Source organism: Mercenaria mercenaria, chromosome 12, assembly GCF_021730395.1.
Source record: "Mercenaria mercenaria strain notata chromosome 12, MADL_Memer_1, whole genome shotgun sequence".
Taxonomy (NCBI): Eukaryota; Metazoa; Mollusca; class Bivalvia; order Venerida; family Veneridae; genus Mercenaria; species Mercenaria mercenaria.
The window spans coordinates 6,206,806-6,229,338 of NC_069372.1; the positions used below are offsets into that span (position 1 = coordinate 6,206,806).

The window sequence follows — 22,533 nt, forward strand, 5'->3', positions numbered from 1 at the left end:
CCAAACTGAAAGATGAACAAGTCCATTATAGAAATTTAGCAGGGTAAGGTAGCTTGATCTGAGATGTTGTATCTAGTTCACATTGATTTTACCAGCCGAGATCACACTCGATCATTACAAGCCCTTGAGTACTGTGAGCTGTGTAAGAAATTGTTATAAGGGAGAAGAAATTATCTGTCTGGATCATCTAATAACGAAAGAAAACTTATTCAGTTGTCAATACTGATATATGTCAGTGTTTTATGATATGGCATTACATGTTTCATCATTAGAATCTCTTGTAATTAACCTTTACCCTGATAAATTTCTAAAATAGACTGGTCCATCATTCAATTTGGACAGTACCATTTCTTATTAAAATGGGTGTTCACTGAAAATTTACTGACTGAATAACGAACAGTGCAGACCATGATCCGTGCAGGCTGATCTTGGTCTGCACTGGTCGCAAAGGCAAAAACACTTGCTGCCAGCAGGTTAACGTTTTAAAAAGAACTGGAATCACTGTCATTGCATTTCATGTGTGTAACAGATGTCAAACAGGGCCCAGACACTTTGTATTGCTTCAGTTCTGTTATTCCAGCTGGTATAAAAGTTTTAATTCTATAATTTTATCCTTTTTTTTATGTAAATGTCAGGTATAAAACCAAAATTTTCAGTCCTGATTGGCGCCATCAAATGTTTTTTGTGTTGGTGCACTATAAAAGCAAATTAAGGAAATAAACTGAATCTGTTCTACTTTAGTAACAAACAAGAGCTGTCCGTAGGACAGTCAATGCTCAACTATTCCAACTGTTGTCCCAGAAGCAGGAAAATTACCCTAAATGTTAAAATATCTATAGAGCAGATTCTGCATTAGTTTTGGACGTAGTAACTTGCATGTAAAACTTTAACCAGAAGTTTTCATTTTGCAAAATACTGGTCAGAGTTAAGGGACTTGATGCTATTACATATTTTTATAAATAAATGTCAAAGTTATGGGACCTGATGCTATCACACAGTTTTATAACCCAGAAGACATATGTGAAGTTTCAAATCAATATCTACATCAGTTTTGGAGATAGTAACTTGCATGCAAAACTTTAACCAAAGTGTGACGCCAAGGTTGAGAAGAATAGCTCAGACTATTCTTTGAATATTCGAGCTAAAAACGCCATACGATTTGATAATATGCAATAACTCTATATGAAATGTAAAATTAAATGTACATTCTATATCAAGTAAGTTCCTCATTTTCTAGACATCCTCTAGAAAATCCTACAACCATGTTACTACTCAGAATTGATCCAGTCAACTTAATCAGTTTCCTACAAATTGAGCCCTAAACTAGATATGTAAACTAAGAGGGAAATTGCATCACACAAGAAGAAATTATCTGTCTGGATCATTACATAATGATAGAAAACTTATTTGGATGTCAGTACTGATATGTTACTATTGTTTTACCATTCAACAACTAGACAGACAGGCAAGAGTATCATATGAGAAAAACAGTTCCATTAGAAACTGTGCTGGCATTTAATTTAGTTTAAAACAGGGGCTAAAACATGAACCTCTCTCCTGCTCAACAAAAGCTGAAACAGGGGCTAAAACATGAACCTCTCTCCCACTCAACAAACGCTGAAACAGGGGCTAAAACATGAACCTCTCTCCCACTCAACAAACGCTGAAACAGGGGCTAAAACATGAACCTATCTCCCACTCAACAAAAGCTGAAACAGGGGCTAAAACATGAACCTCTCTCCCACTCAACAAAAGATGAAACAGGGGCTAAAACATGAACCTCTCTCCCACTCAACAAAAGCTGAAACAGGGGCTAAAACATGAACCTCTCTCCCACTCAACAAAAGCTGAAACAGGGGCTAAAACATGAACCTCTCTCCCGCTCAGCAAACGCTGAAACAGGGGCTAAAACATGAACCCCTCTCCCACTCAACAAACGCTGAAACAGGGGCTAAAACATGAACCTCTCTCCCGCTCAGCAAACGCTGAAACAGGGGCTAAAACATGAACCTCTCTCCCGCTCAGCAAACGCTGAAACAGGGGCTAAAACATTAACCTCTCTCCCGCTCAACAAACGCTGAAACAGGGGCTAAAACATGAACCTCTCCCCCGCTCAACAAACACTCAAACAGGGGCTAAATATGAACCTCTCACACCAAACAAACATAAAAACAGGGCTAAATATTACCTTAAAACAAGGTTTAATATGAAACTCTTGAGTTTCACAGCTGTTGCCCCACCCACAGCTACAAGTAATACTGCACCAGTTTCTTTTTTCTAAACATCTGTAATTTACGATGCTTTTTTCTTCATTTTACTGAAAGGAGTATCATCCCCAAAATCTAAAAAAAAATCCTTGTAAACTGTTTGTGAGTGCAACTTTGCAAATATTCCAACCAAAGAAATCAAATAAAATTTTTATTCATTTTATATCTTTATAAATCTTAACCCACAAAATTCACAATCCTACAAAGTATGTAATTTGCCTGAAATCACAAAATTTTAGGCCAAATGGATTAAATCATTTCAGTTTATAGTTTTATATTTATTTGTTCTATATTTATTTGTTATATATTTATAACATACATTGATTATTTGTTTCTTCTTTATTCTTACCAATAACTATGTCTAAAATATGACATGACAATGTGTTACATTTGATACACTGTCAATATAGGAATCTTTATGATGAAGTAACCTAGAATCATCAAAAGGTTTTTTACAGTTTTAGATAAGATCAATAGATTTAATCATACCACATGAGTACACAAAACAGAAATAAATAGACAAGATCAAAGAGACAGGTGTGGCTATGGCAAAAATACTGCCATAATATCTTTCAGTAAAAGACACTACAACTACTGTAAAATTGGTTTTATACCTTGGGGACTTATTTTAAGGCATGTGGTCAGCCATAATTATTCTTTATGTTAAATAAAACAATGCATTTTCCTAAATTCTCTAAACATACTGTTAATTCAAAAAGAAGTCGATAAACTTTATCCAATATACTGTATTCTACTAATGTGTTGGGGGCACCCTTAGTGCTGAGAAACCCTCAAAATTTGAAAAAATAATTATTTTATTACATGCTTTTCAGTAACTTATCAAAATATTAAGAGTGAACTATGGCATTTTCACACTGAAAAATATATTTTTCACTGGTAAGAAACTATAAAATGGGATAAATTAGTCAAAACATGAAATGAAGAAAAAAATGTTTGTTTTACTTGTAAGATCAAAATATATTTCACCTATGAACAGATTTATATCTTACATTTTCACTAGTGGCATATCTTACATTTTCACTCGTAGCTATGCCTCTCGTTGAAATACTGCATTTGGTGTTAATGTATGAAAGATATTTCAATCTTACACTGAAACAAAGAAATATCCTCTATATGTTCCTGTAACAAGGGACTTGTCAAACACACCAGAAAAAGCTGTAGTTTTGATTGCAGTTTATGATGGAAAATATGCAAAATTTTAAGAGGCAAATTATTAGTTTCTGCCATTAAAATGAAACTGTAGCATACGGCTATACCGGCAATCTGCTGGATGAAACCCTGTACCGGTTATGTAAGTAACACTGTTCATATTATGATTTAGGGACATTTTTCTTTTCATATAAGATAACATTTAAAGGCTCATAATGCCTTTGCTTAAAATATGGCTGCCAAAAGTTTTGTTCTGAAAATAAATTATGTCAGTTTGCTGTTAAATCCTATTTTCTATAATTGCTTCCTCATACGTTTCCCAAAGGTTTGAATACTAATTAACATAGTAGGAAATATTACTGGATCCACTGTTTATGATTACCTCCCTTTATGGCCTCTAACTGGATAAGTTCATGTGCAATATTGAAAGAAGTAATTTTCTATCCAAATAATTACGCATAACATCTAAATGGACAATTGCTTTTTTTTATTTTTAAAACATATTAGAAGCCTTATGGAACTTTAAGCCTTAGCCCCCTAAATTTCTAAAATGGACTGGTCCATCATTCATTTTGGACAGTACCATTTATTATTATTATTCACTGAAAATTTACAGACTGAACAGCGAACAGTGCAGACCATGATCAGACTGCACGGATGTGCAGGCTGATCTTGGTCTGCACTGGTCGCAAAGGCAGAATCACTTGCCACCAGCAGGTTAAAGGTTAAGTACACTTTTCAGCACACAAAAGTGCAAATGAAAGAAGTGGAAAAATAGTTTGGTCATCATTACAAAACAATATGTCAGTTTGGAGGGTGAAAGACCCAACTTTTTTTTTCTAAATTTGTGCTTACCGAGTGTTCTTTCCTTCATTTCAGAGGGTGAAAGACCAAAAATATTCTCTAAGTCTCCACCATCGTTGAGGTATCTTGTTTCCACCTCGAGGACAAATTTCTCGACAAATGGGCACCGGTATCGTGTTTTCGTGTAAGGATATGCGTTCCAGGCTTCTTCCTCTACGCGTAATGCTGACTTCGGCAAAATTGCTCGAAACCATCCTGCAATGATGTCACATTTACAAGATAAATAATTATCATGTCTGTATTACATGTACTTAACATAATAGTGTAAAATGCCTGGATCTGTGATCAATTAATGAGAATATCATGCATGTTCAATAAAGATAGGTATTGAATTTAGCCATTGGCAAGACACTGTATTTATCCTTTCATAGACACTAAACAACAAGCCCAGAACATTAGTTTCCCCATAAAAGCATCTTATATCAACTAATTGTGTGTAGGCTTAGGAGAAAACTGGTTTCTATATAGAAATCAACTATACACATGTATAAGTCTACTGCAAAGTATGTGTCTATCTTGCAAATGAAATCGACATTTTTCCAAGTACAGGTATATTGGATGTCAGACAAGTTTTATCTGAAAGAGGGAACCAGTATCAGAACATAATTTGTTAGCTTGTTTCTGGTCACAGCTTGGAACTGACCAATGGCAAGGCTTCTGGTCATAATTTGAAACTGATTAATGGCAAGGCTTCTGATTACAATTTGAAACTGACCATTGAAAAGGCTTCTAATCACATACTGAAAGAGACCAAAGAAAAGGCTTCAGGGCATTATTTGAAACTGATCAATGGCAAGGCTTCTGATCACAGTTTGAAATTCACCAATGGCAAGACTTCTGGGCACTATTTGAAAATGGCAAACGCCAAGGCTTCTGATCACAATTTGAAATTGACCAATGACAAGGCTTTTGAACACAATTTGAAACTGACCAATGACAAGGACTCTTATCACAATGTGAAACTGACTAATGAAAAGGCTTCAGACCAGACCAATGGCAAAGCTTCTGATTACAATCTGAAACTGACCAATGACAAGGATTCTGATCACAATTTTTGAAACTGACCACTAAAAAGGCTTTTCGTCACAAGTTTTGAAACTGACCAAGGGCAAGGCTTCTGATCACAATCTGACACTGACCACTGGCAATGAGTCTGATCACAATTCAAAATTTACCAACTACAAGGCGTGTGATCACAATCTGAGATGTGCAAGTGGCAAGGCTGAATTCTTAGACAGGTCTCAAAACTCATTTTGTGATCTTGTAAAAAAAGTTTTCAAAACATGATTTACTTCAAAATTAATGAACAAACTAAAAACATTTATTTAACAAGGTACTGAAAGCAAAAGTTCATTCAATTTATCATATTGGTATAAGCTCATTTTACTGGCAATCGATGTTTCTCTAATGTCTTTGTAGTTCATGCTTAGACAAAAATGAGCTGTGCCATGAGAAAACCAACATACATGTAGTGGGTGTGCGACATTCACCTTTACCCTGCTAAGTTTCTAAAATGAACAGGTCTATTGTTCAAGTTGGGCAATGCCATTTATTGTTCAAAAGGGTGTTCACTGAAAATTTACTGACTGAATAGGGAACAGTGCAGACCATGATTAGCCACGGATGTGCAGGCTAATCTTGGTCTGCAATGGTCGCAAAGGCAGAATAACTTGTCGCCAGCAGGCTAAAGGTTAAGTATAATTACCCAGTAGATTTCAACTAGTATCATACATTTACCAGGGGCGTCGGAAGTGGGGCCGCAGGGGCCGCGACCGCGACCCCAATAATTTTCCCAAAAACGATTTTTTGTAAATTCATAAGTTGGAGTCGCAGGTCCGCGGACCCAATATTTTGTATAGTATATTAAATTTTGCTTCGCGTTAAACAATACACGCTGTCCAGATTAGTGTGTTACCGTGGTGACGGTGACACGATCGGGGGTGTTAATTGGAGTCATACACACGTGTCCGTGATTGGACTTAATTACACATGAACAAATCAGCATGTCTTTAGTCAATGGAACGTTTAAGCTATACCCAGCCGCAAAGATCTAAGGTATTAACTTATAAAATTCAGAAAAATAATTATCATGTTTTTATTTAATGAAAGAGGTAAGTGTTAAGATTTATCACATCGCTAAGATGTAATGAATTAATTACATGAATTGTTTTCACTCAAAAAATGGTATTTCAAACCAAAATAAGAAATGAATGTAAGCATGAATGATTATTGTTCAATACATTAAATACAAAAAAAAAAAAAAAAAACATACATGCATTCTTTGTATTGCGTTATACATTATTAATTCTGATAAGAGTTTATTAAACTTTATTTTGCTTATAGTCATGTAAATAGTAAGAAAATACTGGAGACTTGAGATGCGATTCAGTACCCTTAAAATGCACCAGAACTCGCCATTTATGATCCTGTTTTAAAAAAAATTCAGGGGGAGCTCCCCCTAACCCCCCTTACGGGAGGGGGATGCCCCCTCCCGTACCTACCCCCCCTCCCCCCCACAATATCAAACACCTTCCGACGCCCCTGTTTACCTGACACTTTAAGACAGACTGACCATCAATATAGTATTTGGCAAACTTACCTTGCAGATTACTACTGGAATGAGACATTTACACTGAAGATGACTACCATATTAAAAGGTATAAATACCTGGCAGATGACTACCAGTATGGCTTACTTTCCATGACATTGTGTACTGGCCAATTCCCCCTTGTCCGTGTCTGTATGTCTAATTAGTTATAATATCTTTACCTGGAAGATGATTACCAAAATGGTATTTTAACCTACCAGATACATAGAAGCATACTAGTTCTGTTACCTCATATTCCCAGCAATATACCTTGATAGAATACCTGGCAGATGATCATTAACCCTTATCCTGCTAAATTTCAATAATGAACTTGTCCATCTATCAATTTGGACAGTACCATTTACTGTTAAAAGGGGTGCTTACCAAAAAGATACTGACTGAATGGCGAACAGTGCAGATCATGATCAGACTGCAGGCTAATCATGATCTACACTGGTCGCAAAGGCAGAACCAATCGTGTCCAGCATGGTAAGGGTTAATATGGTATATTCAAAACAATGGGTAGATAACTACTAGTTTCTTGATCTCATATCTACAAGGATAGTATGATATGAGCCGTGCCATGAGAAAACCAACATAGTGGGTTTGCGACCAGCATGGATCCAGACCAGCCTGCGCATCCGCGCAGTCTGGTCTGGCTCCATGCTGTTCGCTTTTAAAGTCTATTGGAATTGGAGAAACTGTTAGCGAACAGCATTGATCCTGACCAGACTGCGCAGATGCGCAGGCTGGTCTGGATCCATGCTGGTCGCAAACCCACTATGTTGGTTTTCTCATGGCACGGCTCATATTATATTACCTGGAAGATGACTACCAATATGGTATATTTTATATGTGTACTGGCCACTTCCCCCTGGTCCCTCTGTGTACGGCTGGTTTGTTATAATCTCTACTCCGCTACCTGCACCATGACTCTCCTCTCGACTCTTTCTCTATAAAACATTAACAAATCAAGTCTCATTCCAAAAAATAATTCGCTTTGTCAATTTCATGTTTTTATTGTTGCTATAAGTCGTAACTTATGTTACATGCCAGGAGAAAATGACTAAAAACCACATTGTTGTTTAACATGCATTCTACACCTACAGCCAGTGACAGAATCTTTTTCTGGCATGCTATATTCAACAAATAACAATACAACTACATCAAACATCAAACAAAAAATTTAATGTCTTTGTTAAAGCACCTTTTTTCTTACAGTAGTGTATTCAAATATAGTGCGGGAAATCATCGTTCGTATAAAACAGGAAAGACATCATGACATTTCAAAACAAGAGGACCACGATGGTCCTGAATCGCTCACCTGTCCCCACATGACCCAGTTTTGAACTGAGTATGACGTCATTTTTTTTCTATTATTTGACATAGTGACCTAGTATTTGAGCCCATGTGACCTAGTTTTGAACTTGACCTAGATATCGAGATAAAAATTCTGACCAAGTTTCATGAAGATCCATTGAAAAATATGGCCTCTAGAGAGATCACAAGGTTTTTCTATTATCTGACCTAATGACCTAGTTTTTGAAGGCACTTGACCCAGTTTCGAACTTGACCTAGATACTATCAAGGTGAACATTCTCACCAATTTTCATGGAGATCTCATGAGAAGTACGGCCTCTAGAGAGGCCACAAGGTTTTTCTATTAACTGACCTAAGGGCCTACTTTTTAAAGGCACGTGACCCAGTTTCGAACTTGACCTAGATATCATCAAGATGAACATTCTGACTAATTTTCATGAAGATCTCATGAAACGTATGGTCTCTAGAGAGGTCACAAGGTTTTTCTATCTTTAGACCTAATGACCTAGTTTTTGACCACACGTCATCCACTTTCGAACTTGACCAAGATATCATCAAGGTGAACATTCTGACTAATTTTCATGAAGGTCCATTGAAAAATAAGGCCTCTAGAGAGGTCACAAGGTTTTTCTATTTTTAGACCTAATGACCTAGTTTGTGACCGCATGTGACCCACTTTCGATCTTGACCTAGATATCATCAAAGTGAACATTCAGACCAACTTTCATGAAGATCCATGGAAAAATATGGCCTCTAGAGAGGTCACAAGGTTTTTCTATTTTTAGACCTAATGACCTAGTTTTGGACCGCACGTGACCCAGTTTCGAACTTGGCTTAGATATCATCAAGGTGAACATTCTGACTAATTTTCATGAAGATCCATTGAAAAATATGGCCTCTGAGAGGTCACAAGGTTTTTCTATTTTTAGACCTACTGACCTAGTTTCTGAAAGCACGTGACCAAGTTTCGAACTTGACCTAGATATCATCAAGATGAACATTCTGACTAATTTTCATGAATATCCATTTAAAAATATGGCCTCTAGGGAGGTCACAAGGTTTTTCTATTTTTAGACCTACTGACCTAGTTTTTGTCCGTACGTGACCCACTTCTGAAAATAGCCTAGATATCATCAAGATGAACATTCTGACCAATTTTCATGAAGATCCATTGAAAAATATGGCCCCTAGGGAGGTCACAAGGTTTTTCTATTTTTAGACCTAATGACCTAGTTTTGGACCGCACGTGATCCAGTTTCGAACTTGACCTAGATATCATCAAGATGAACATTCTGACCAATTTTCATGAAGATCCATTGAAAAATATGGCCTCTAGAGAGGTCACAAGGTTTTTCTATTTTTAGACCTACTGACCTAGTTTTGGACAGCACGTGACCCAGTTTCGAACTCGACCTAGCTATCATCAAGATGAACATTCAGACCAACTTTCATACAGATCTCATGAAAAATATGGCCTCTAGAGAGGTCACAAGTTTTTTTAATATTTGATCTACTGACCTAGTTTTTGATGGCACGTGACCCAGTTTCGAACTTGACCTAGATATCATCAAGGCGAACATTCTGACTAACTTTCATGAAGATCCGTTGAAAAATATGGCCTCTAGAGAGGTCACAAGGTTTTTCTATTTTTAGACCTACTGACCTAGTTTTTGTCTGTACGTGACCCACTTCTGAAAATGGCCTAGATATCATCAAGATGAACATTCTGACCAATTTTCATGAAGATCCATTGAAAAATATGGCCCCTAGGGAGGTCACAAGGTTTTTCTATTTTTAGACCTAATGACCTAGTTTTGGACCGCACGTGATCCAGTTTCGAACTTGACCTAGATATCATCAAGATGAACATTCTGATCAATTTTCATGAAGATCCATTGAAAAATATGGCCTCTAGAGAGGTCACAAGGTTTTTCTATTTTTAGACCTACTGACCTAGTTTTGGACAGCACGTGACCCAGTTTCAAACTCGACCTAGCTATCATCAAGATGAACATTCAGACCAACTTTCATACAGATCCCATGAAAAATATGGCCTCTAGAGAGGTCACAAGTTTTTTTAATATTTGATCTACTGACCTAGTTTTTGAAGGCACGTGACCCAGTTTCGAACTTGACCTAGATATCAACAAGGCGAACATTCTGACTAACTTTCATGAAGATCCGTTGAAAAATATGGCCTCTAGAGAGGTCACAAGGTTTTTCTATTTTTAGACCTACTGACCTAGTTTTGGACAGCACGTGACCTAGTTTCGAACCTGACCTAGCTATCATCAAGATGAACATTCAGACCAATTTTCATATAGATCCCATGAAAAATATGGCCTCTAGAGAGGTCACAAGCAAAAGCTTACGCACGGACACACGCACGGACGGCGGACGCTGCGCGATCACAAAAGCTCACACTGTCACTTTGTGACATGTGAGCTAAAAAAAAATAACTATGTTAAATTAAGGTTCTGTTTTATCATTTGAGCTGGTGTAATGTTATGTATTTTTCGTGAAATAACATTTTTTTATTGAGAAATACTAAACAGTATAAAGAAACAATTTATTTATTTATTTTGGTTTTGTGGCGCACCAACACAGTATAGGCTATATGGCGCCAAACAGGACTACAAATTTTGGTTTCATATCTCATTTACATCGAAATAAAAACATGAGGTATGGAATCAAAATTTGCATACCTGCTGGAATCACAGAACTTCTACAAAACCAAGTGTTAAGACCCTATCAGTCGCCTCTTACGATCATGCCAGGGTAAGGCAGTGGTTCCAAGTCTTTTCATACACAGATCGTCCCAGAACCACATGGGGCATAAAGAAACAAAGAGATAAAGAGATACATTGTACTATCAAGATACCTGATTTGTAATCTGTTTCTTTTGTGTGTTAAAATATAAATAACCGCGTAAATCTTCTATTTAGATGTAGTTTGTTACATATCATTTACAGCACAATCTTGAGTAATCTTACACCCAAGAACACCCCCCCCCCGTCCCTCTCCCCCACCCAGGATGTAATATGGAATTTTCCAGTAACAGTGAAACCAAAAGGAACCGCTTCCAGTATGCAAGAAAATGTTTTCTTGTACATACTGTAAATCATTTTAATATGAGAGTATAAATTTTTGTGATTTCCATCAAAATAGCTATTATTACCACAAGTATATGAATTTTTCACATAAAAATCAATGATCATTTTACATCTATGTTGGAACTAATAACAATTTCTGGGACTAGTAATACTTGGACTGAAATCCATAAAAATTACTCCTCATCATAAATAACAATGACCTTACAAGATATAGAATATGATATATATGTATTATGATCTTTTCTTATTACTAAGTAATAACAACAATTTACCATGATACATAATTTAAGGTACAAGATATATATAATTGTAAACAAGCTAAATTTTGGCAGCGGGCACTGGTTTCCAGTATAACTTCAATTAATAGTAAGATACTGTTAGGATAACTGTGTTACTGGAAGTTTCATCTTTTGATGCAGATATAGCTTAAATTTTTCACTTCTGACCTTTTAAACAATTTTTAAATAGATCTTCAAAAACTGATATATATCAAAATTACATAAAACAGGGAGTTCTTATATTAAAGATATCTTTCTAAAGTATATACCTTTGATTTAAATATCTATTTGAGCCATGCCATCAGAAAACCAACATAGTGGGTTTGCGACCAGCATGGATCCAGACCAGCCTGCGCATCCGCGCAGTCTGGTCAGGATCCATGCTGTTCGCTAACAGATTCTCCAAATCCAATAGGCTTTGAAAGCGAACAGCATAAATCCTGACCAGACTGCGCGGATGCGCAGGCTGGTCTGGATCCATGCTGGTCGCAAAGCCACTAGGTTGGTTTTCTCATGGCGCGGCTCAAATCACTTACTTGTATCATATAAAGCTGAGCTATTCTATACTCTTCCACACTCATGGGCAGTGATATACGATACTCCTTCACCAACATCTTCAGTGTGCAACTTCTCCTCCCCCTAACAATAGAGTTACATGAAGAACAACTTCTACACTGACAATCTCCACCTAACGATAACCTACATTCACTTCTCGACTGACAGTCTCCACCAAATGGTGACTTTCTCTATTAACAATCTCCACTAAATGGTTGACAAACTCCACAAAATGGAGATCGTCTCTCCACTGACAGTCTCCACTAAATGGAGAATTTCTCCACTGACTATCTCCACCAAATGTTGACCTTTTCTTCTATTAATCTCTAAAAATTGAAAAAACCAACTTATCCCCAGACGAAATCTCCTTACTGTTCAGACTTGCTCTGTAGAACAAAATCTCCACAAAATTGGAGTATTAATTCTCTGTAAATAACACCACAACACATTAAAGACCTACAGATAAAATCTGCAAACGTGGTGCCTTTTCTATTTAAAAGATCCAAAAGTATTTTGTTGACCTATTCCACACTATTTTTTGTACTAACTGCCATCCTGTGGTAAATTGCTGTTAAACTTTAAAAAGTTACTTAAAATCCATCCTGTTTCAACACTCCTGAAAACGATACAAGTAAAACTTTGTCTTGATCCTTCACATAATGGTGTATTCAATTTCTCCTTCAATAAAATTCTTTTAACTGAAACACTTGTAAACATTTATAATTCATTTCCTGAGTGCGAAACTATGGTATACGTTATAAACTTTGATGTAGGTATGTGTGAAGCATCCGTCTGAACAGTGATGATAAAATGTCAACATACGTCTACAGCATGCTTAACTGTTGACAGTCAACAGCATTACAGTATGCTCAACAGTCAACAGAAGATGGTAACCTAGAATGCTGAACAGGTGACAGCAGGACCATACGATCAACAGTCGACAGCAAGAAGTAGAACAGAATGCTCAACAGTTGACAGCAAGAAGCATAGATTGATCAACAGTTGACAGAAGGCCACAGTACACGTTCAGCTATCCAACTCTCAGCATCTTTTTCTTTTTCACCATTCAACTGAAAATAAATCAGAACAGTTTTTTTATTATAGGTAGGTGGTCTATACTTCCAAATGGGAAGGAATTACCTGCCAGCTTATCAACTGTTATATCAATGAGCTTAAGGGGATATATGGCAAATATATGAATAACATTTATCATATGGTACTATCACTAACATCTGTTGTCAGTAGAAGAGATATAACCTGTCAAAATAAATCAGCATCAGTTTTGCTAATTGAAACAGAAAAATTGGCAGTGCAATAAGTTATCAAAATGACAGCAGATAGAAACATATGATTTGGGAAATCTGTTAATTTCTACTTCAATTACCGTGCAACAGCTATTTTTGTATTTACAAATTATAGGGCAATTATTCATAATTCATGTAGAAGCAATTATCTCCAAATGGCAATAAATTATAACAGAAAGTCTGTTAAAATTGTATGCATGATAATGAGCTTTCAAACACAGCAGGCTTCGTGATTTATGTTAACTTTTTTTTTTTAATTCAGAAGCACTTTCCCACGTTTTTAACTGTTACGGAAATGTCAAAATAATCTGCTTAGGGATTTAAGTAGTACCAGTGAAATACCTAAATCCGGACGGCGCGTATTAATTCAGAAACCATTTAAAAGTGCTTTAGGATCGTGTCTTTTTTACTGGAATGATCAGGATCGACGCAAACGGACGCCTTGGTGACCAGCTGTCAACATTGTATAAATGTAAGTATTTCCAGAGAAAATTACGTTCAAATATCCACACCGCTAAAAGTAAACATTGTGTGTCGCGGGGATGACGTTACACAGCGCATGCCAGTTATTTGAAGTGCAAACAAGTACTGATTTAATACAAAAACTATTCTGCCTATTGCAGAAGACTCTTTGTCTTAGTTGATCAAAACAGATGAAAAAAAACGTGTTAGAATTCTGCCCTACCATCAGTTTTTATTTACGAAATTTAACCGATTTCTGTTCTATAATAATTAATTTATAGATAAAATAATGCCAACATTTTCCAGACAAGGGAAGCAACTCATTAAATAAAATCGGCCCATTGAAATAGAAAACAATAATAGTGCTAGACGATACTGAACTAAATGATAATGAACATGGTGGTAGGTAAGAGTAGTACTAAACATGTATTTTCGCTCAGACAGATTTTATTGCGTATTATATTATTGTTATATTTGGGAGTTATATATTAAAGGCACTAACTTCCAGATTTTGGCAAAAAAAAAATTTTTTTTTTCTTTCATATTGAAGTTTGGTCTTATTATGAACATTAGAATATGAGTTCTTGTTTTCTAAACTACTTTAAAAATGCCAAATCAAGAAAAAAAGATGACAGCGTTGGGAATCGAACCCGGACCGCCGCGGCAATAAAGAAGTTTTCCGCTGTCGCTACCAATAGCACATTGGAGGATTTAGTGTTCACTGTGCGTTAAATATACATAATTATTCATGATCGAGGCAGTTTACCTCGAGTAAAGCATTACAAACGCTTTTCGAATTTCATCGTAAAAATTAGTAAAAGCAACTAGTAATTCTCATGTGTTTCCGTGACATATAATCTGTCAGTAATTAAGTTTTAAAGCCTTCTTAAGATTGAAATATAGCATTAATTTCCAGATATGTAACAAAAAATCTCCTTTTTTTGCTGTCAAAAGATCTGGAGGCCAGTGTCTTTAAATTAGACACTAGTCCACATGATCACGTGATTAACAGGTAATAAAACTTAAATCAAACGGAGATGTCTGTATTCATTCACAGGACTGAATTTGACTGCTTTTGCTTCAAACAAAGTCGTATTTACTGTTATTTTTGGGCACACTGATTCGTTGCATTTCATACCCAAATAGTGTCCGAATATTTAGGTACTCTGAATGTAGAATTTGACAGCTTTTACTGTCCCACTCTGGACAATTTTTATGATGAAATCAGCATGTCCAGATTTATGCACTGGACCAGTATACATTAAAATAAGCATGAGGTCTGACAGACAGCCACATCCACACTGAAAAGGGAGAAAAATGTGTGATTATTACAGCTGAAGTTATGATTCATCTCTTTCATTCATGGCCATTAATTAATTTCATTCAGAGACAAAAATGCAAGGTTTACTTTAAGTATAAATGGGATAATAAAACAAGAGCTGTCCATAAGACAGCCAATGCTCGACTATCCGAACTGTTGTCCCAGAAGCAGGAATATTATCCTAAATGTTAAAATATCTATAGAGTTTCAATCCAGTATCTGCATTAATTTTGGAGATAGTAACTTGCATGCAAAACTTTAACCAGGATTTTCTCAGTCCAAAAGGGGGCATAATTTGGCCATAATGCAAGTCAGAGTTATGGGACTTGATGCTATCACCTAGATTTATAGTGTGAAGTTTCAATTCAATACCTGCATTAGTTTTGAAGACAGTAACTTGCACGCAAAACTTTAACCAGGATTTTCCAAGTCAAAAAGGGGGCATAATTTGGCCAAAATACATGTCAGAATTATGGGACTTGATCCAGTTAGGTAGGTAATTGACCCAGAAAAAGAAACAAGAGGGTCATCATGACCCTGGATTGCTCACCTGAGTAATATCAGCTACATGTTTCAAATGTCAAACTGATGCTAAAATATTAAGAAAGTAGGTCAGTAGGTCACATTCATGGTCAATGAAAGTCAGTTTTAAGATCGGTGTGCAAAACTGTATGTGTCATCCAAATTTCAAGGCTGTATCTTAAAAAACAAAAAAGTAGGTCAGTAGGTCAAGGTCAAAGTCAAGTGACCCCTTATTACTTGGGGTCATCAGGTAATTAAAATTAAACAGCCTAGGAAATAAGATCAGAAAATTTCTGAAGTATTTTTTCCTACATAACTCATATAAAAAGTGACCCCCAGGGTGGGGCCTCTTTTCACCCCAGGGGCATAATTTGAACAATCATGTTAGAGAACCACTAGGCAATGCAACACATCAAGTATAAAAGGCTTAGGCCTTGAACTTTCAGACAAGAATATTTTTAAAGTTTTTTCCTATATAATTCTATGTAAAACTTGGGACCCCCGGGTGGGGCATCTTTTCACCCTTGGGTAATAATTTGAACATTCTTGGTAGAGAACCATAAGGCAATGCTACATACCAAATATCAAAGGCCTAAGTCTTCTTGTTTTAGACAAGAAGATTTTTAAAGTTTGTTTTTTTTCACAAGGAAAGAGGAAAGTTGTAATATACCAGTGCATGATATGCATAGGACACAGCCTCTCAAACACGGACGCATTTAATTAAACTTTGAATGATTTTTGCAGCACTAGCAGATATGGGTTTTTTATGGGCATTTTTGATAGAGGCTGCACGCTTATGGACATCTGAATTCTAGTATTTTGTTACTACATTGTCGGGTTACAGGACTTGCAACCAGTCAAGAAAGTATTACTTGTACAAAAAGTACAAACCATGTTGCGGTCAGTGTTCAAAGCAGTCACGGTCTGTTAACAGCCCATTTTTCTTTAAAAGTCCTCTTTGGCCTTTAGGACGTTACAGAATCCTGATAATATTTACTCTTGTCGCCGCGACAGGCCGTTCTAAACTTTTTACCAGCCTTCAATTAAAGGCTACTTTCTAGTGCTGTATTTCTATGGGTGCGCAGCCATTGTTAGTGATGGAGTAGATAATCCGCGGTTGCCGATTGGTAAGCCATTCGCCGGCTGGGCGACTATCTTGGAAAACTGACTCGACCAGCTTTAAACCTGGTCGCACTGGGCGACTGGACAAGTGTTAATTTATATTCCTGCAAAGGCCTAGGTCTTATGGTTTAAGACAAGAAGATTTTTAAAGTTATTTCCTATATAAGTCTATGTAAAATTTGGGACCCAAAGGATGGTGCCTCTTTTCACCCCAGGGGCATAATTTGAACAATCGTGTTAGAGAACCACTAGGCAATGATACATACCAAGTATCAAAGACCTAGGCCTTGAACTTTCAAAGACAAGAAGGTTTTTAAAGTTTTTTCCTACATAAGTCTATGTAAAACTTGGGACCCCCGCAGTGGGGCCTCTTTTCACCCCTGGGTAATAATTTGAACAATCTTAGTAGAGGACCATAAGGCAATGCTACATACCAAATATCAAAGGCCTATGTCTTCTGGTTTCAGGCAAGAAAATTTTTAATTTTTTTTCCCTATACAAGTCTATGTAAAATTTGGGACCCCCAGGGTGGGGCCTCTTTTCACCCTAGGGTCATACTTTGTACAATCTTGGTAGAGAAACACTAGATGATATTATATACCAAATATCAAAGCCCTAGGTCCTGTGGTTTTCGATAAGAAGATTTTCAATATTTTTCTAATATAAGTCTTTGTAAACCATGTGACCCTCTAGGCGGGGCCATATTTGACCTAAGGGGGATAACTTGAACAATCTTGGTAGAGGACCACTAGATGATGCTACATGCCAAATATAAAAGCCCTATGACCTGTGGTTTTGGACAAGAAGATTTTTAAAGTTTTTCCTTTCAGTTGCCATGGCAACCAGAGTTCAGTATGGAATTCAATGAAGTTTTATCAAAATTAGCCTGGTGGTTTAGGAGATGTTGTTTAAAAGGAAATGATGATGGACAGATGCTGGACAGTGAGCAATCACAATAGCTCTACCTGAGCACTTTGTGCTCAGGTGAGCTAAAAATAAGTTTCAAAGCTATATGCCTTAAAGTAATAGGTAATATATACATGCAAAACATTAACCAGGACTTTCTAAGTTCAAAAGGGGGTATAATTTGGCAAAAATGCATGTCAGAGTTATGGGACTTGATGCTATTACCTAGTTTTATAACCCTGAAGACACATGTAAGTTTCAATTCAATATCTGCATTAGTTTTGGAGATATATTAACTTGCGTGCAAAACTTTAACCAGGATTTTCTAAGTCCTACAGGGGGCATAATTTGGCCAAAGTACATGTCAGAATTATGGAACATGACCCAGTGAGGTTGGTAATTGATCTAGAAAAAGAAACAAACTAGAAAATGCTTTTGTAAAAAAGCGTATGTCTCCCCCAATGCAAAGTCCTCTAGGCAAGAAGTCAATAGGGGTCAGGAGCGAAAGTCAAAGAGACACTGATGGTTGGCTGCAATATGGATCATCTACTTGGCATGTCCAGTCATCCCGCTAAATTTCAACACTCTTGGCCTAGTGGTTCTCAAGTCACTGTTCAGGCTCCTGTGACCTTGACCTTTGATCAAGTGACCTCAAAATAAATAGGGGTCATCTACTCTGCATGTCCAATCATCCTATTAAGTTTCAACATTGTAGGTCAAGTGGTTCTCAAGTTATTTCCAAAAAATGATTTTACATGAACAGGCCACTGTGACCTTGACCTTGAATAGACTGACCCCAAAATCAATAGGGGTCATTTACTCTGCATGTTCAATCATCCTATGAAGTTTCAACATTCTGGGTCAAGTGGTTCTCAAGTTATTGATCGGAACTGGTTATCAATGTTCAGGCCCCTGTGACCTTGACCTGCAACAGAGTGACCCCAAAAACAATAGGGGTCATTTACTCTGCATGAACAATCATCCTATAAAGTTTCAACATTCTGGGTCGAGAGGTTCTCAAGTTATTGATTGGAAATGGTTTTCAATGTTCAGGCCCCTGTGGCCTTGATCTTAAACAGAGTGACCCTAAAATCGTTAGGGGTCATCTACTCTGCATGACCAATCATCCTATGAAGTTTCATCATTCTGGGTCAAGTGGTTCTCAAGTTACTGACCGGAAATGGTTTTCAATGTTCGGGCCCCTCTGACCTTGACCTTTCACAGAGTGACCCCAAAATCGTTAGGGGTCATTACTCTGCATGACCAATCATCCTATGAGTTTCAACATTCTGGGTCAAGTGTTCTTAAGTTATGACCGGAAATGGTTTCAATGTTCAGGCCCTGTGACCTTGACCTTTAACGGAGTGACCCCAAAATCGATAGGGATCTTACTTTGCATGTACAATCATCCTATGAAGTTTCAACATTCTGGGTCAAGTGGTTCTCAAGTTATTGATCGGAAATGGTTTTCCATGTTCAGGCCCCTGTGACCTTGACCTTTGATGGAGTGACCCAAAAATCAATAGGGGTCAATTACTCTTCATGACCAATCATCCTATGAAGTTTCAACATTCTGGGTCAAGTGGTTCTCTAGTTATTGATCGGAAATGGTTTTCAATGTTCAGGCCCCTGTGACCTTGACCTTTGATGGAGTGAACCCAAAATCAATAGGGGTCATCTACTCTTCATGATCAATCATCCTATGAAGTTTCAACATTCGGGGTCAAGTGGTTCTCTGGTTATTGATCGGAAATGGTTTTCAATGTTCAGGCCCCTGTGACCTTGACCTTTGACGGAGTGACCCCAAAATCAATAGGGGTCAATTACTCTTCATGACCAATCATCCTATGAAGTTTCAACATTCAGGGTCAAGTGGTTCTCTAGTTATTGATAGGAAATGGTTTTCAATGTTCAGGCCCCTGTGACCTTGACCTTTGACGGAGTGACCCCAAAATCAATAGGGGTCATCTACTCTTCACGACCAATCATCCTATGAAGTTTCAACATTCTGGGTCAAGTGGTTCTCTAGTTATTGATGGGAAATGGTTTTCAATGTTCAGGCCCCTGTGACCTTGACCTTTGACAGAGTGACCCCAAAAACAATAGGGGTCGTCTACTCCAGCAGCCCTACAACCCTATGAAGTTTGAAGGTTCTAGGTCAAAAGGTTCTCCAGTTATTGCTCGGAAATGAAGTGTGACGTACGGACGGACGGACGGACAGGGCAAAAACAATATGTTTCCTGGGGGAGACATAATAAGTGTTAAAACTATATGCCTTTAAATGATAGCCATCTGTGCTTGCATGCAAAACTTTAATCAAGGTGTGACGCCGACGCCAACGCCAGGGTGAGCAGAATAGCTAGACTATTCTTTGAATAGTTGAGCTAACAAGAGAGCCATGATGACCCTATTTATTCACCTGACCTTGACCCTTTAATCTAGAATTGGTGATATAAAAACAATAGGGGCCAGTGACTTAACTCATTCACCTGACTTGTCCGTCATTTGACATCTCAAATATATGTCATGACACAAACATATACACACTGTATCGTAAGAGGTAACACCAAGAAGAACTTTCATGAAAATACACTGCTCAATTAATTTTTTATTTTTAGCTCTGGTAAAACATACATGCAACACTAGCTTTTAGGTCCTTTATGCATATCTATGATTAGGTCAAGGGCCATAACTCTGGTCTTCAAGAGTGTATGCTTAGTAACAATACTTTTTAAGATATATGCAAAACAAAAATTTAATGAGACTATGGACAGACGGATGTCCATACAAAAGGGCAAACCTAATAATAAGTAATTGCCCCTTCATTATAAATGGGCACGTAATTGCGCAATTAGCTGATTAAATATACTCACAAAGTCATCGAAAATGGAACTGTCAATGTAGCATCCTCTTGCGAGTTATCTTAGTGTCTCTAGAGACCCTATGCTTCACTCTAAAAGCTCTCAACAGATTTATATAAACCCATACACTGCCATTTTCTCAAATCAATTATTGGAGGAAATCCTACTCAGATTTTCTGGCAAGCAGGGAAACGATGAATTATCACAATACATACAATATCATAACAGGCACTGGTGATGAATAGCACTCCATAGCAACAAGCTTCCATCAGCTCTATGGCTTTTAGGGAAACACCAATATTAATTCTCCATTCAAATAAAAACTCAACCTCCTCAAAGGATCTGAAGTTTTCATCTCACATCATTTTATTATTTTCCAATAGTGCTTGTAAATTACCTCATAATTTTTTATGCCAAATATAATATAATTATGCTCGAAAAAGATAAAACTGAAATATACTAACAACCCTTTTTCTGCTTATAAAAACTACTGGGCAAAAAAATGCAAATTTCAATACCTAATTCAAAATCTTCTGTAACTCGACAACCATTTCTGTTACATCCTATCACCAGTACCAGACATGCACTATAACCGTACCATGTCAATAAAAGAAAGGTCGAAGACATAAGCACTGATGCATACAGTTATTATAAAATCCAATAAATCTGTGTTTAGCCGCATCACAAAAATCCCAACCGTTGTATCGGCACCTTTCCCAGTTACTCTCCCGTCTTGATATGCAGCATTATCATAGCCTGACATTTAAAATAATCAATAACTGTTCTATCAAGTTTGCTGTACGGAACTGAGGGACAAATCATTAACGATCATTGCTTTTTATCAGACCAGGGAGACAACTTCAGCCATTAATATCTTCAAACTGTTGGACCAGTTTTAGAAAATAATACATCTTATCTCCAAGAATAAAGGGCGGCAAAAGACTTTAAACAATAATGTTATTGCATTGATAGTCTTTCCGGCACTAATTCCTGGGAATTGCTCAAAGAAAATAAATGGAGATAACAGACACAACGGAACTCTCTGATTAGTTCAAATGCTTGAGTTCAAAAGCTTAAGTCTGTTTAATACATTATGCAATTAAAATAATTCAGTTGGAAATATACATTAAAGGGACATGTGTCCAGATATATCTGAACAATTTAAGTAGCCTGGGAAATCATTGATATATGTTTATGCCAAGCCCATTAAAACTTAACATCTGATAATCTGAACTTATTTATGAGCTATGAGATTTTGATTTTCCTACCCTGGTTGCCCAATCAACAGAGTTAATTAAGCATAACTATTAAACTGATAAAATACTTTGCCTGGGGAATTATATGTAAATTACAACTGTTAATAATACGGCCTGTTAAAAATGTTAATAAGCAAAATATAAATGTAATATTTGCTTGCATGAGACAGACACTGAAAATGCAAGATGTAAACTGGCCCATCCTTTTCAGTGGTTATATTATAACTAGTCTAAGAATGCCACCTTTCCATCAGTCAATTTCTAATTTGTGCTCAAAATGCTGGAGTTCTGAAAGCTAAAATTGTAGACCAGTCTCAAAACTCCAGCATCTGATTGGCTGATGTAAAGATCAATTTTGAAACGGACCAATGATAGAGCTGCATTCAGACTGGTATCCAAGCTCAGTTTTATAACCTCAGACCCTGGTCTAGAAGTCAGAATCAGACTAAAACTGATCAATTAAAATATAAACAAATTCTTCCAATTATAATTCATAAATACATTTACCCTCAGGAAGGCGAGATTCTAGGTAATTTTTCACATGAACATGTGTCGCATGACTGCTTACGGAGATACACAAGTCAGGAATGTCAGGTGCTACTTATCTAGAAAACAGTATTTTGTA

At 36.9% G+C, this 22,533-nt stretch overlaps 1 protein-coding gene across 8 annotated transcripts in view; it reads right to left on the minus strand.

Moving 5' to 3' along the window:
• The window catches only part of LOC123534606 (membrane-associated phosphatidylinositol transfer protein 2-like), an 86,010-nt gene that overhangs the window by 43,943 nt on the left and 19,534 nt on the right, over positions 1 to 22,533 (minus strand). Inside the window, exons 1-4 of one of the 8 annotated variants that reach the window (XM_053519053.1) lie at positions 21,171 to 21,345; positions 12,136 to 13,224; positions 7,709 to 7,841; positions 4,293 to 4,496 (exon numbers count right to left, since the gene is read on the minus strand). In XM_053519053.1, the coding sequence (XP_053375028.1) occupies positions 4,293 to 4,496; positions 7,709 to 7,841; positions 12,136 to 12,213 (415 nt within the window). In that variant the 5' untranslated portion in view covers positions 12,214 to 13,224; positions 21,171 to 21,345. Of the gene's footprint in view, positions 1 to 4,292; positions 4,497 to 7,708; positions 7,842 to 10,913; positions 10,919 to 12,135; positions 13,225 to 21,170; positions 21,346 to 22,533 lie in introns of those variants that run through there. The other 7 variants (XM_053519054.1, XM_053519047.1, XM_053519049.1 and 4 more) reach the window with 7 other exon arrangements.